At 39.7% G+C, this 14,171-nt stretch overlaps 2 protein-coding genes across 3 annotated transcripts; both read left to right on the top strand.

Annotated features, from left to right (window-relative positions):
- Nucleotides 1-741: 741 nt before the first annotated feature.
- On the top strand, nt 742-5,482 carry LOC103480998 (uncharacterized). Of its 2 annotated transcripts, XM_017310392.1 has the most exons (3): nt 742-854; nt 2,106-2,167; nt 4,282-5,482. In XM_017310392.1, the coding sequence occupies exon 3, from the start codon at nt 4,287-4,289 to the stop codon at nt 5,145-5,147; it is 861 nt and encodes a 286-aa protein (XP_017165881.1). In that variant the 5' UTR covers nt 742-854; nt 2,106-2,167; nt 4,282-4,286; the 3' UTR covers nt 5,148-5,482. The 2 variants fall into 2 exon arrangements, with proteins under 2 accessions (XP_017165881.1, XP_008434442.1); XM_008436220.2 differs by lacking the exon at nt 2,106-2,167.
- A 1,353-nt stretch (nt 5,483-6,835) lies between these two features.
- On the top strand, nt 6,836-12,617 carry LOC103480981 (uncharacterized). The gene is made up of 3 exons (XM_008436200.1): nt 6,836-6,898; nt 10,859-10,991; nt 11,426-12,617. The coding sequence occupies exon 3, from the start codon at nt 11,445-11,447 to the stop codon at nt 12,303-12,305; it is 861 nt and encodes a 286-aa protein (XP_008434422.1). The 5' UTR covers nt 6,836-6,898; nt 10,859-10,991; nt 11,426-11,444; the 3' UTR covers nt 12,306-12,617.
- The last annotated feature ends 1,554 nt before the right edge of the window (nt 12,618-14,171 follow it).

Raw genomic sequence — 14,171 nt, 5'->3', positions numbered from 1 at the left:
GTTCTCGGTGCCCAGCAGTCTGGTGTTACCTCTGCTTCTTCTGCAGAGGGCAGGAAAACTACCCCCCTCTGGGGCAAATGTCAGATGAAGCAACATTATGTATCAACACTCGCTCAAATCTAAGGTCATTTTTACTCATCAGCCTGTAACCGGGTTAGATCCTTCAAAGACTTTAAAGTCTAAAGAGGAAACTTTCAACATTACAGCAAGAACATCACTGAAAGAGAAAAACCTGAAAAAGACAGTAATGAAAAGCGAGAAAATGGTTTCTGTAGACTCCAGTTATACATTGTCAAACATAAATTATGGGAATCTCAGAGTTGCGTAGATGATATAATGGTTTACTTTTTGGAATGGTGAGATGGTGACATTTATTGGTTCATTTTACCAATTATTTATAAATAAAATGAATATGATGCTTCTGATTTTCTCCGTTTATTTGTAGGTTTGTTCTGTTTCTTCCAATCTTATTTCTGTAAATATATTTGAGCTTCATCGTGACTTCCAGCTGGTTGTTTCGTAAAAATCCCAGAAAAAAGGCTTTTTATGCTCAACAAAAACTAAATAAAACATTTTACAGCCGTGCTTTTCAAATTGACGACCCTCTGGGGAAGTAAAGAGAAGCTGCCACTAGGGGGCAGCAGTGCTCAAACTAAACAGGATTAATGTTGAACCCAGTAGAAGAAGTAGACATAACAGGTAGAGCACAGCACAGCTGATGGAGAAGTTTGACTGTAAAAACGAAACTGGTGGAAGCAACAGAAGCAAGTAAAGCAGTAAATATGAATATGTTTAGGAATCTCTGCCACATTGGACGGAGTTCTGGATGGTCGTCTGAGGAAGGAGTTAGCTGGGTGAGAGTTAGCACTTTGGATAATGAAATGATTTAAATCAATACTTTTACTGCTACATGTGTCCAGCTCTTGGTTTTCCCTTGTTTTAAAATGTTATAGCAAACGGTGGTTTAAAGAAACTCCATGAAATAAATTTTGTGCCAGGAAAACCAGGAAATGCTGTAATTTTCCACTTCTTTTTGTGGATTATATTTTATAATTGAAAAGATCTGGCATATGAACCAAGAAGAAAGTGTCTCCCCAGCTTTGGTTGTAAAAAAGCTGGATGTGTTTGAAGGTCCAGAAAAGGTTTGGTCTGGTTTATCACAGGACAGTAAACAAATGTAAGTAAATTTCAGATAATCTAACTGCAAAAATAAATCAGAATGTAGAAGTTTGTCTCCAGAAGATCAAATGTTTATTATATAAATGTTTTTAGAAGAAAAATGAAACTGCTTTCTACATAAATACATTAAATTCCTACTCATTTCACGCAGCATGAGGTCAGTGTGTTTCTCAGGGATTCAAAAAGCATGAAAAACTGTCGAACAAGGGATCGGCTTCATGAGGTCAGAGGTCAAGTTAGACAAGAGTCCAGTCAAGAAAGTCGTGTAATCTACTTGCTAACGGAGTCCGTTTCCTCTGTATCTTGTCAGATTTAATTAGGCAAGACTCGGTTCACAAAGTTCCAACAGCTACAGGAAGTCCTCACAGACTCTTCGCCACAAAACAGGAAGTGGTCATAACTCCTGTCCGTCCAGGAGGCCGGATTCTGGAAAGACTTTTAAGACGTGCTGCTGGACTCGCACTGAACCGGGCCAAAGGCAGTTTGGAATAATTCAAATGGAAAATTGGATCAGATTTTCTTGTTTTGCTCTGAAAGTTTTTAATTCTCTTCCAGTCGACCTCAATGTTGATTTACAGAAAGATTTTACTAAAATCTTTAAGCTGAAAAGCTGAAATTTGTGTTCAGACTATTTCCAGCCACTGGCATTCTTCTTTTCAATATTTTATCACAAAATATAGTTTAGAAATTTTCCATGAACTACAAAAGCGTAGTTCATGGAAAAACTCATTAAAACCAGATTATGCTGTAATTTTGCATATACTTTGTATTTTGTGGCTCAAGGCTTAAGATGAATAAACTAGGTGTGGTTGAAGGCCCTGCTGTAAAACGTTTGCCTTCTCGCTGTAAATCATGATCCTGGGTGAAACATGCAAAAAGCTCCTCTGTCATTCTGACACTCGGACATAAACCTGTAATCCATGCAGGCTGGACAGGAACTGAGACTGAAACGCTGTGGAGACGACGAGAACCAAACCCGTCTGACCAGGTGCGTTTTTAACACAGCTGAAGCTTAAATTTGATTAAAGTGTTTTAGCTTCTTGTTGTGTCAAAGTAATCATTTAAATTTCTTTCTGTAGTAATTTATTAATATTGCCTAATAATATGAACAGCCTTTGATCTCTACGGGCTCGTCACTGTGTTTAATTATATTTGTCTGATAACATAATGCAGGTTTACCTTCAACAGAAGAAAAAACATAAAACAACTTAACACATTCTCTACAAACTATCAGCTTTTCATATTTTACCACTTGGTTTCTTTCAAGTTTAGTGTAAAGAAGCAGAGTTCATACCTGTGAAGTAGAATAAAAAGAAATATGTGGTTTCAAATGTTTTACTAATAAAAATCAGATTATTTAGAATCAAATTCTCCATCTGCAGTTTCATCTCTACCAGCTTCACATGTCAGAAAACTACAAACAGAAAATTCCTTCTATTTTTTACTAATTCAAACTGATTGGATTCAGAGTTTCTGAAAAGATTCAAATCCACAGTTGGATTTAGATCCAGATTTTGACTAAGTTTTTCAAACACTTTATCAGACCACTGGTGTAGATCAGTTTAGTTCTTGAGGGACGATATCCTGTAACCTTTAGATCTCTTTGCTTCCAAACCCCTGAGTCAAATCTTTCATTCATTTTTAATAAATCAAAACTATAAGGCAGTGTTGTAGCACTCGAGATCGGTCTCGGTCTCGAGACCATTTTTTGATGGTCTCGGTCTTGTCTCGGACTCGAGTCCTGAGGACTCAGGATTTTATTTCAAGACCAGTCAAGACCGAAACTGTGAACATATCACTAAACGTACAGCATACTGTCCAGTTTATTTGTCAACATCGTTGTTTTCAGTGGATGCAAAACGCACCGATTAAAATCCAACCAATAACATATTTCTGTTATTCCCCCTCCCCTCCTCACCTTTCACTCGCACGCGGCTCTGAGACATGCGCAGTGGCTTTCTCTGAGCGGCAGAAGGTGTCTGTCTAATTGTCAGTAATATAATAGCGCTGTATAAATCTTCAGAAATCCGATGGCCACAGCTAACTCAGCATCGCTTCGCTTTCACAGACGGTGGGGACAACGTCTAACTTTTTTCGTCACTTAGAAAAGAAGCTCAAAGAAGGGAAGCTCCGTTGACATGATGTTAGCAAAGCTAGCTGAGCAGAGACACATAAACATTTGTGATGGAAAAAAGTCACTTACTGCACTTAATTATTGTGCAGAGGTGTTGACTAACTTGTCGCATATATGGGACAACGCTGTGTCCAAAAGTCTGCAATATAGTGACACGACATTCAGGAACAGTCGATTCTTCTCCACAGCTCTTTACTTATTAAATAGGACTGGAGTGTCACTGAGATCCGTTCTTTGTTCTTGCAATACTCTGCGTACACTGCAGTAACTATCATTATTTTATTTAATCATGTACATTGATATTTTTTTAATGAACAAATAAATAAAACACAAGAACGAAAGAGCACGCAGAGCATGCTCATTGCTCTTTGATTGTTTTTGTTCAAAGTGGCAGCTGTAATGTGTGGCATGGTGTCAGACTGCCTGGCTTCATGTAGCGGGAGGGAGGGTGGGAACAGTCACGGTGACCGCCTTGTGCTTGGTTACTTCTTGCTTGTTGCTCCTTGGTCAGTGTTCATAGTTGAGCGTTATTTACTGTCAGGGCATTGACTCTATTGCTATGTTTAATGGTGCAGACAGTGTTGGTTTCTTACGTAAGCAATATGGGCAAACACCCAGGGCATTATCTTTTTAGGGATCGCATGAGACCACCGCAGATTGTAACACAAAGGTGGATGTCCTTCATTTTAATATTGGTAAAATTTATTAGGTATTTAATATCTAGGTGTTTTTGTGGGAATATGGATCTTTCAGATCAATTTGAGAAGCAATTTTGATCATATTTCACATTTTATCATATCATGTAGAGCGCGGCGCTGGTCTTGGTCTTGACTCGGTCTTGGACCCTAAAAGTCTTGGTCTTGGTTAGGTGGTCACCAAGAACCTTAGGCCTTAAGTGAGCTCATGAAATGTCAGTTAAAATATCTTTAATTTATATTTGCAGTTTTAATGTTTCTTTTCATTTTCAGACGTCATGTCGCTGCCTCCTAACTCCTCCATCCCTCTGCAGCATGAAACGTGTGCTGGCCCTGAGATAAAGCCCATCATGGAAAGCCTCCTGGGTGTTTATGTGCTCCTGTTGCCTCTCTTCCTCTACGTTGTTGCCATCGGTTACCAGCGATGGAGGAAAGACGGTCTCATGGCTCCTTTCCGAACGTGGAGACACATCGACATCTTCACCTACAACGTGGTTTTCCTCGACCTGCTCAATACGTTGGGGAGCTTCTTGTACTTCTTTGGTATCGTCACTAAAAACACAGGCGGACGGATGGCAGGAAGTGGCCTGTTTGGGATTTTGTTTTCAGGTCAGACTCTGTTCCACCTGCTCACCTGCATGGAGCGCTACCTGGCTGTCGTCCATCCCGTCTTCTACCTGCGTCTTAAAGGCTCAGCAGGCRTCAGGRTCAGAAACATCACCATCGGATGTGTTTGGCTGGTTTCCTTCATGATAACGGCTCTGATTATGCAGACGGGTCTTTCCCATTCCATCATCAACGGATTGCTTCTGTCCTTCACGTCCGTAGCTTTYKTYTTCTGCAGCCTCTCTGTTCTCTGCGCTCTGATTGGTCCAGGGCCTGGCGGGACCAGAATCCGGGTCGACCAATCAAAGAAGAGAGCTCTGAACACCATCATGATCATCACCGCTACTCTGTTCCTCAGGTTCATGAGCACCATGATCAGCTCCATAATTCAACACCTTGGAAAGTTTTCATCTGCTCATTGTTTGATTGGTTGGTCTTCAATGTGGTTCTCGGTGCCCAGCAGTCTGGTGTTACCTCTGCTTCTTCTGCAGAGGGCAGGAAAACTACCCCCCTCTGGGGCAAATGTCAGATGAAGCAACAAGTTTGTTTAATATCAACGTTGCCTCAAATCTAATGTCATTTTTTCTCTTTGGAAAAATTCCCCTGTGTGAGTTAAATTCATGAAACGGAGACAAAATTCAAACATTAATTGAAACGTTATTGAAGGAGGCAAACCTGAAAACGACAGCAATAAAAAGTGAGAAAATGGTTTCTGTAGACTCCAGTTATACATTTTCAATCATAGATTATGGGGATCATAGATCATAGTTGCATGATGTAATTGTTTCCTTATGCAATGGTGAGATGGTAACATTTATTGGTTCATTTAGTCAATTATTTATAAATAAAATGAACATGATGCTTCTGATTTCCTCTGTTCATTTGTAGATTTGTTCTGTTTCTTCCAATCTTATTTCTGTAAATATATTTGAGCTTCATCATGACTTCCAGCTGGTTGTTTCGTAAAAATCCCAGAAAAAAGGCTTTTATGCTCAACAAAAACTAAATAAAACATTTTACAGCCGTACTTATCAAATTGAAGACCCTCTGGGGAAGTAAAGAGAAGCTGCCACCAGGGGGCAGCAGTGCTCAAACTAAACAGGATTAATGTTGAACCCAGTAGAAGAAGTAGACATAACAGGTAGAGCAGAGCAGTTGATGGAGAAGTTTGTGAGGATAAAAAGGAAACTGGTGGAAGTGACTGAATCCGTGTATTGTTTTTTTTTTCTTTGGCTTTAGAAATCGTTCTTAGTTTTTTTCGTATCAAAAATAAAATTGCAAAAACAAAACAAACGTGTTTTTTTTTTGTTTTTTTCGTTTTTAAAAGGAAATTAGAAAAACGGAAATTGCAAAAATAAAAAAGGGGTACGTGTTTTTTTTTTTTACCGCAATGGTTAAATCAGTGGTTCCTAACCTTTTTTGATGTACCGAACCCACCAGATTCATATACGCCCTTCTGAACCCTTCAATCAAACCCTTCTGTAGTGATAAATAAAATTATTTTTTTCCAAATTCAAGACATTTGACCCAACTAGACAATACTTTGGTCACTTTAAGAAGATCACCAAGTCTTCTTAAAGGTAGAGTCTCTGAGATCAGTTCTTCAAACTATAGTCAGTGTTTTCAGTAAAGTTGGTCTGACTGTCCAGGAACGACCCAAAGTATTTAAAATCTGCCACAGTTTCAACAGGTTGACCATCGAGAGAAACTGGAACCACCTTTAGGTCTTTAGATCATTTAATTAGCTCTACATTCTTAAGAGAATGAAAAATTAATAATAAATAAGAAAGACTTTGCAGTATTCTGATTTAGTAATGTAATTATATTAGCTGTGTTACCACCCCCACGCCACTAGAGGCAGTATCAACCCCGAAAAGATGCGACTAAGGAGCAGATTTAGAAGTTCACCGAAAGCTACAGAATTTGGGTGATGGCAAAGCGGGGCGTCATCACCACCTTACACAGGTGTGTCTTTACCTCCGCGGTCGGCAGAGACTCCGCCGAACCCCCGAGACCGACTCACCGAACCCCTGGGGTTCGATCGAACCCAGGTTAAGAACCACTCAGTTAAACCAAAGACAAGCTTTTATTTTGTTGTTAATTCAACGGGACCTTATGGCGGAACCGGAAATGAAGACCTGAACTCCCGGCACTTAACTTTTTCAGTTACCAGTAGGTGGCGGTAATGTACACATGTCTCCCCAGGTTTGGTTGTAAAAACGCTGGATGTGTTTGAAGGTCCAGAAAAGGTTTGGTCTGGTTTATCACAGGACGGTGAACAAATGTAAGTAAATTTCAGATAATCTAACTGCAAAAATAAATCAAAATGTAGAAGTTTGTCTCCAGAAGATCAAATGTTTATTATAGAAATAGAAATCTGGCATATGAACCAAGAAGAAAGTGTCTCCCCTGGATGTGTTTGAAGGCTCTACTTTTAATACATTTCCCATCTTTTGGCCTCAGGGTCAATAAATCAATCGCTCATTTGAAACATGCAAAATAACCTGCATACATCATCATGACTCTCACACACAAACCAGTAACACATATAGGTTGGACAGCAACATTCATTCGAGACTGGAGCTGTGAGAAGACGGACAGGACCAGAACCAGAACCAGAACCAGGATCAGAACCAGAACCGTCCTGCAAGGTGAGTTTGTAACAAATCTGAAGTATCTAGACCAGGGGTGTCAAACTCCAGTCCTCGAGGGCCGGTGTCCTGCAACTTTTAGAARTGCCTCTGCTGCMCCACACCTGAATAGAATAATTAAGTCATTAGCAAGGCTCTGGAGAACTGAGGAGGTAATTAAGCCATTTGATTCAGGTGTTTTGTACCTGTGGCACATCTAAAAACTGCAGGACAGCGGCCCTTCAGGACTGGAGTTTGACACCCCTGATCTAGACAGTCTAAATCTAGACAGACAAACTTTAGCTTTTATTTCTTCTTGCGTTGCTGCAGTAGTTTGAGTTTCAGTGGTAATCAGTGGTAATGATGGGAACCGTTTCTGTGGATGCTGAGGCAGCCGAGGTTTCCATCCTGAATTTAACGTTGCTGCTCTGGATTATGTCTTAAAGCTGTCAAAGCTTCTTATAGTTTCACATTTTGGCTCCACCAAGTCCAGAGGAAGAAAACAGAGTATATTCCAGAGAAGTTGAAGAAAATAAAACAACTTTTCACTGCTGTCTTTTACAGATTTGCGCTCATCCTTTGCTAAATACATCAAGCTTAGATCAGTTCCTGTAAAGATTAGTTTTAGTTCTTTTGTTTTCCTTGACTTTTAATTTTTGTTTAACAAATTCCCAATTTGATTTAGGAACTAAAAAAATGCATGTATTCTCAGTTAGATCTGCATTTGGGGCTTCATGTTTTGGATAACAAATGGATCGGTTAGAGTCCTGGACAAAGACTCTATTTACTAATTGGATAGTTTGGGGGAAGTGACTGAATATGAATCCTCACCAATCAGATTTATGTTAATATTTGTAAAGTGGTTCACCATTTCATCTGTCATCGGTGTTGTGTTTGGTTGTTTTGTCATCCAAGATGTGAAATTCGATGTTTCTGTTTATAGATGCTGATGCAAATGGAGCAACCGTCCAACTCTTCGTCCAACTCCTTGGCTCATCCTCCGTTTCTGTACTGCTTTTCCCCTGAGATAATGTCAGTGGTAATCAGCCTCCTGGGTGTTCATGYGCTCCTGTTGCCTCTCTTCCTCTACGTCGTTGCCATCGGTTACCAGCGATGGAGGAAAGACGGTTTCCTGGCTCCGTTCACCACGTGGAGCCACATCGACGTCTTCACCTACAACGTGGTTTTCCTCGACCTGCTCAATATGTTGGGATACTCGCTTTACCTCTATGGCAGCATCACTGAWAATCAAGGTGGACAGATGGCAGCAAGTGGCATGTTTGGGATTTACTTTTCAGGTCAGACTCTGTTCCACCTGCTGACCTGCATGGAGCGCTACCTGGCTGTCGTCCATCCCGTCTTCTACCTGCGTCTTAAAGGCTCAGCAGGCGTCAGGAGCAGAAACATCACCATCGGATGTGTTTGGATGATTTCCATGGTGATAATGGTTCTGATTGTAAAGACGGTGATTCAGTTTGCCTTCATCAATATTTTGCTGCTGTCCTTCACGTCCGCAGCTTTCGGTTTCTGCAGCCTCTCGGTTCTCTGCGCTCTGATTGGTCCAGGGCCTGGCGGGACCAGAGACCGGGTCGACCAATCAAAGAAGAGAGCTCTGCTCACCATTCTGATCATCACAGGAACTCTGTTCCTCAGGTTCATGACCAGTATGATTACAGCCATTATACAAAATGTAGCACCAGATTATGAATTTGTTAATTGTTTAATTGGATGGAGTTTAGTCTGGTTCTCGGTGCCCAGCAGTCTGGTTTTACCGCTGCTGTTTCTGCAGAGGGCAGGAAAACTGAACGTCTGCGGGGCAAAAATCTAATCATTTTAATTTAACAACATTGGCTCAAACTTTAGRTCATTTGTTYTCAATCAAATGTTACATTTTTACCTCCTTGACTTCGATCCCTTACTGTTGASATCAACCGATTTCTGAAGTTTACTGGTTTACTTGTAACTAAGTTAAATCCATTATAACCACTTTCAGCTTTATCAATGCAGAATTAATCAATAAAGGTGATATAACTTAAAAKGATAATAAAAGGACTTGATAAAATGTTGTATAGATTACAGACTATATGCATTCATAGATCATAGATGCTTTGTGAACTGACCTTATATTGTTTTTCATTTTTAATGGTAAAATGTTGACATTTATTCACCTAATAAATGAAATCAGACTAAAGCTGCTGTGATGTTTTATTCTTGGCTTGTTATTCTGTTTTTCTTCAGGTTTCATTTTGAGTTGTTTTATTATCACGCMTGAAAAAACGTTTCTTTGTCGACAACAGACGCAGCAGATGGATTAGGTGTAAAAACACTATAAAATAATCTGAGCCTCATTGGAGCAAATATTCCAGTTTGCTGAGATGTAATAGTCAAATTAGAACATTTGCYGACAAACAAATAGAAAGTGTGAAAATCAATCATTCAGTCTCGAAAGCAGCCAGAAGTTTTATTTGAATGGGYTGAGCTTCACAGATCGTTTGAATCCAGTCGTTCTTCAGCTGTAATGGGAAATGCAAACGTCGGGTTGTTCCAGGAATGATATAATTGTAATTTATTTTTCCCCTGGTGGAAACATTGAGATTCAAATGAAGACAAATGTGTTTGTGTTCGGACTGGGAGGATGAAGGTGATGCTGCTCATTTCAGAGACACTCAGATACATTCAACTCTGTAATAATCAAGAAAGACTAGGAAAAAAAAATCAAAATTTTAGAAATAAGCATTTGAAAACCTGCACATTATCGATGAGGAGATTCATTTCCAAGAAATGACATCACCAACATAAAGAGTCAAATTTAGTCTTTGTGAATAACTACGTAGTTGCAAAATATTTCATATGAAAAAGAAATCTACTGGGTATAAAATTTTTTCCATCTCACATCTTCAGATTCTGCATTAGGGAAAGTTCTGTCAGGTTCAACTGAACCTAAATATGTGATGTGTTGAAGTGTTTTGCCTCTAAAAGCATTTGCTGATTTTAAAGATAAAGATATGGACACTCAGTTAAATGATTCAGTTAACTGTAAATCTACAGGAGAGTTTTAAATGTTGCAGCATCATTAGGACTCCATACGATCACTAAATAGAAACACGTTAAAGACGTGATAAACAGGAAATGCTTCTGCAGGAAGAGAAAACAGCAGCAGAGCAAGTGACACATCGTTTCAAATTAAACATCTTCACTGATGATCTGCTTCCCAACAGACGTTCATGTAACAAACCTCTAACTTTACAGTGAAACTTTTTTCTGTTTGCCAGTTAATATGTTACCTTCTTTGTCTGATTATGGCTATACAGAAATAAACAAAACAAACAAATTTGATTTTAAATTTATTTCTGTGCATTTTCTTACAAAATTAAATTAAATCTTACTTATTTCTTCTTTTTCTCTACTGGTTTGTGAAAATACAATAACGGATAAAACATTCAGATGAGGCTGTAGTTCATTGTTATGTTGTTTTAGGATGAATGATTTACAAACTTGTTTGTTTCTCCAAGATGAAGCTGAAGTATGAAAAGTAGAAACGATGAATTGATTTAACAAATATATTTTTCCAGTTGTTAAATGAACATTTGCTTGTTGTCACCCATGTAAAACAGCTGCAGCGTCATCAGTTTCACCAGATGAGCTCAGGAACCAGCCGAACCTGAGCACCGTTGGTCAGTGACCTCCAGTTTCAGCTTCTGGAGCCTCAGAAGCGGATCAATAAAAGCAGCGATCGTTCAGAAAAAGGTGAGTTGATCAGATTATCTGCTGCTGATTTAAGCTCACATTCAAAGTTTAATGTCAAATAAATTATTTGGAAAATTATTTTAATTTTTGTACTCTTGCCCCGGTGATGTGAGATTTATTTTAAATATTTGTTTCTGCATCAAATGTCAGATTCTCAATAACCACAACAAATGCACTGTTTATAATAGTAATAATTAATGGAAACTTCTAATATTTCAACATTTTCCACCAATAGAGAAACCAGAAAATCAGCTGAAAATTGAAATGACTGAATCCATGTTTGCCAATTGTGAGATTTAATCTAAATATTTTGAGATTAAATCAGAATTGAGGAAAATAAATGAGAAACTGTTTGGCCTGAATATTCTCTCCAGATGTTTCAGACTCTTTTTCACCAGAAGAGTTTATATTTAATCAGCTCTTTCCTTTTCCAGGTCTCCCATCGTACTCATCATGGCTGCGCAGCCCTCTGACTTGGAGCCGACCGGTTTCCTGCTCCGGTCCCGCTGTGTGAACGTCACGCTCAGTTTCGCGGTGGCCTACGCCTACACCGGGGTCAGGCTCCTCCTGCTGCTSCCCAGCTCCGTCTTCATCCTCTACCTGGGCCAGCAGCAGTGGCGGCGGCGCRCCGCCAAGCCGCAGAGCCACCTGGACGTCTTCACCTTCCACCTGGCCGTCCTGGAGCTGCTCTGGGGTTTGGGGACCGGCCTGTTCTACGGCGCCCTGCGCCTGCCAGCCGTCAGCCTGGCCGGCTTGTATCTCATGAACATCATGTTTGTCGGAGAGACGCTGTTCCACGTTTTCACCTGTTTGGACCGGTACCTGGCCGTGGTTCATCCGGTCGCTTATAAGAAACTCCAGAGTACCCACGGAGTGACGGTCAGAAACGCCTGCGCTTYGCTCACTTGGCTCTTCTCCTTTCTGTGGAGTCATCTGACGCAGGCCTACTACCCTAAACTACCCATCATCCAGTTCTTCTGCTTCCTGGTCTTCTCCTTGGTCATGGTCTCCTTCTGCAGCTTTTCGGTCCTCCGTGCTCTGATTCGCCCCGGGCCGGGCGGCAGAGAGCGAGACAGGAAGCACGTCGACCAGATGAAGCATCGGGCTTTCTGCACCGTCACGGCCATCACAGGCGTGCTCTGCTTCTGGTTCCTGGGCTTCATGGTCGCCACGTCGCTCCGGGAGTCCAACGTGTTCAGCACCGCAGTCAGCTGCCTGCTGCACAAGTCCACGCACTGGTTCAGCCTGCCCAGCAGTCTGGTGCTGCAGCTGCTCTTCCTGCACAAGAAGGGCAAGTTCAGCTGCCAGAACTGAGGAAGAGCCTGATCTGGTGGACGTCTGGGTTTGATCATGGGGTAAAAACCATCTGCTGATTTCTGTCTGGTTATTATTAGGAGAGGAAACTGAGCTGATATGTATGAATTATGCTTTTTTAAAAGAATAATTGGGTTATTTGTATTGTGAATGACATGGATTAACCTTTATATAACCTGCAGTCCTACATACAGCATCAATTCAGAAAATAATTAAGCAGTATGAGAATTTAAACCAGAGTTTTAATTTGAAAGGTCAGCAGTTCCTCACCAAATCCAAACTTCATAATCCAAAATGGCGGCCTTGTTCACTCTTCTGTATTTAGCTGCTTCCCATTATATTCATAAATAAATATAATAATATGTATAAATCAATATTTTTAGAATCTGTATTTGTAAAAAAATAAATAAATAAATGGTTTTCCATGTGCCAGAATAATGTGAGATTAATTTATGATGATATTTCCATCTCCTAGTTTGAATTTTGCACTGTTTTATTTATATTTTCTCCATTTTAATTGTGTTAGATTTGTTTCAATTTGATGTAACTTAAATTGTTTTTTGAATGTGTTTTAAATTACATGATAAATAGATCAGTGCTAATGACTTTTCTGGAAAATATTCAGTTTTTTTCTTCGCAAATCATCTTTTCTATATTTGCTCATGTTTTAATGTTTTGTTCTCTTGATTCCAGATAAATATTGAGTTTGTCTGTAAATATTTTAATGTTATTAAAGAAGTTGAGAACACTTTGATCAAGTCCCATTTCATTCATGTTATATATTGATAAATCACAATAAAAAAAAAWWAAWAATTCAGATGAGCTAAAACTTTAAAATTCTTCTTATAAAACGCAAAACCGTCTTCAGGACACAAAACAAAAGATGTTCCAAAAAGTTTTTAACGAACCAAAACAAATCCAAACTCACTTTAAGCGGGAAATTTGCCAGACGAAAATCTTTATGTTGTCATGTACAGACCAATCAGCATGCGTGAAGGACCCCGGGCTGCCCCCGTATCTGCCTGTTTGATGACGTCACCAGTAGAGCCTGCAAGCGCCTCTCTGATTAGCCCGCAACCCTCCAAACCACTTCAAATAAATTTTAAGAAAGAAAAACGATCCTATCGATCCTTCTTTTCCACATTGTAATGAAACGATCCTCCACCAGAGGGCGCTGTTTAATTTGTACACAGATTTCAAACCTAGTCTGACACGCACTTCCTTTTTCTCTTTAAGGCTTTTAACATATTGTCATTGCAACATTTATTTACATGTCAGCTGATCAGTGGCCTTCAGTGAACAACAACCAATAAACAATCAATAACTAATCCCACCCAGCCAATACCAGCCAATCACACAAGCAGGAAGTTCAGACCACAAAACAGATTTTACAAAATAAATTATGAATTCATCCATCATTCTTTCCCAAAATTGATTTTGGGGGAAAAATATCACAGCCTGTTTATTTCTAAAAGATGATTTAGGTTATAAAAATGTTTTTAATTTTAAATACTAAATCATTTTGTAATAACTTTATGTGTTTCCTCCTTTTCTTCAAATCAGGAATATTCAGTTTTTAAATATGTGACAGGAAGATGTTGAAGGTCGAGCTCAGAGCTGAGGAACCAGGAAGAAACKGACTCCAGGTCTTACTGGTTCAGCCACTGGTTTCCTGTTAGTCAACTGGTCTGGATGGAAACAGACGGAAAGAATCTCCATCATATCGAACAAACGTCTTTATTTGTCATGTCAGGAATGGATTTAGAAACATCAACAAAAACTCAGCACTGAGGATGAGTCCAGTTCTGCAGGGTTCTGTTGTTGGTTCTGTTGGTTCTGCTGTTGGTTCTGTTGGTTCTGTTGGTT

The sequence above is a fragment of the Poecilia reticulata genome, linkage group LG18 (genome assembly GCF_000633615.1).
Source record: "Poecilia reticulata strain Guanapo linkage group LG18, Guppy_female_1.0+MT, whole genome shotgun sequence".
NCBI lineage: Eukaryota > Metazoa > Chordata > Actinopteri > Cyprinodontiformes > Poeciliidae > Poecilia > Poecilia reticulata.
The sequence above is the reverse complement of the archived record's forward strand: the minus strand, read 5'-3'. Positions and strand labels throughout refer to the sequence as shown.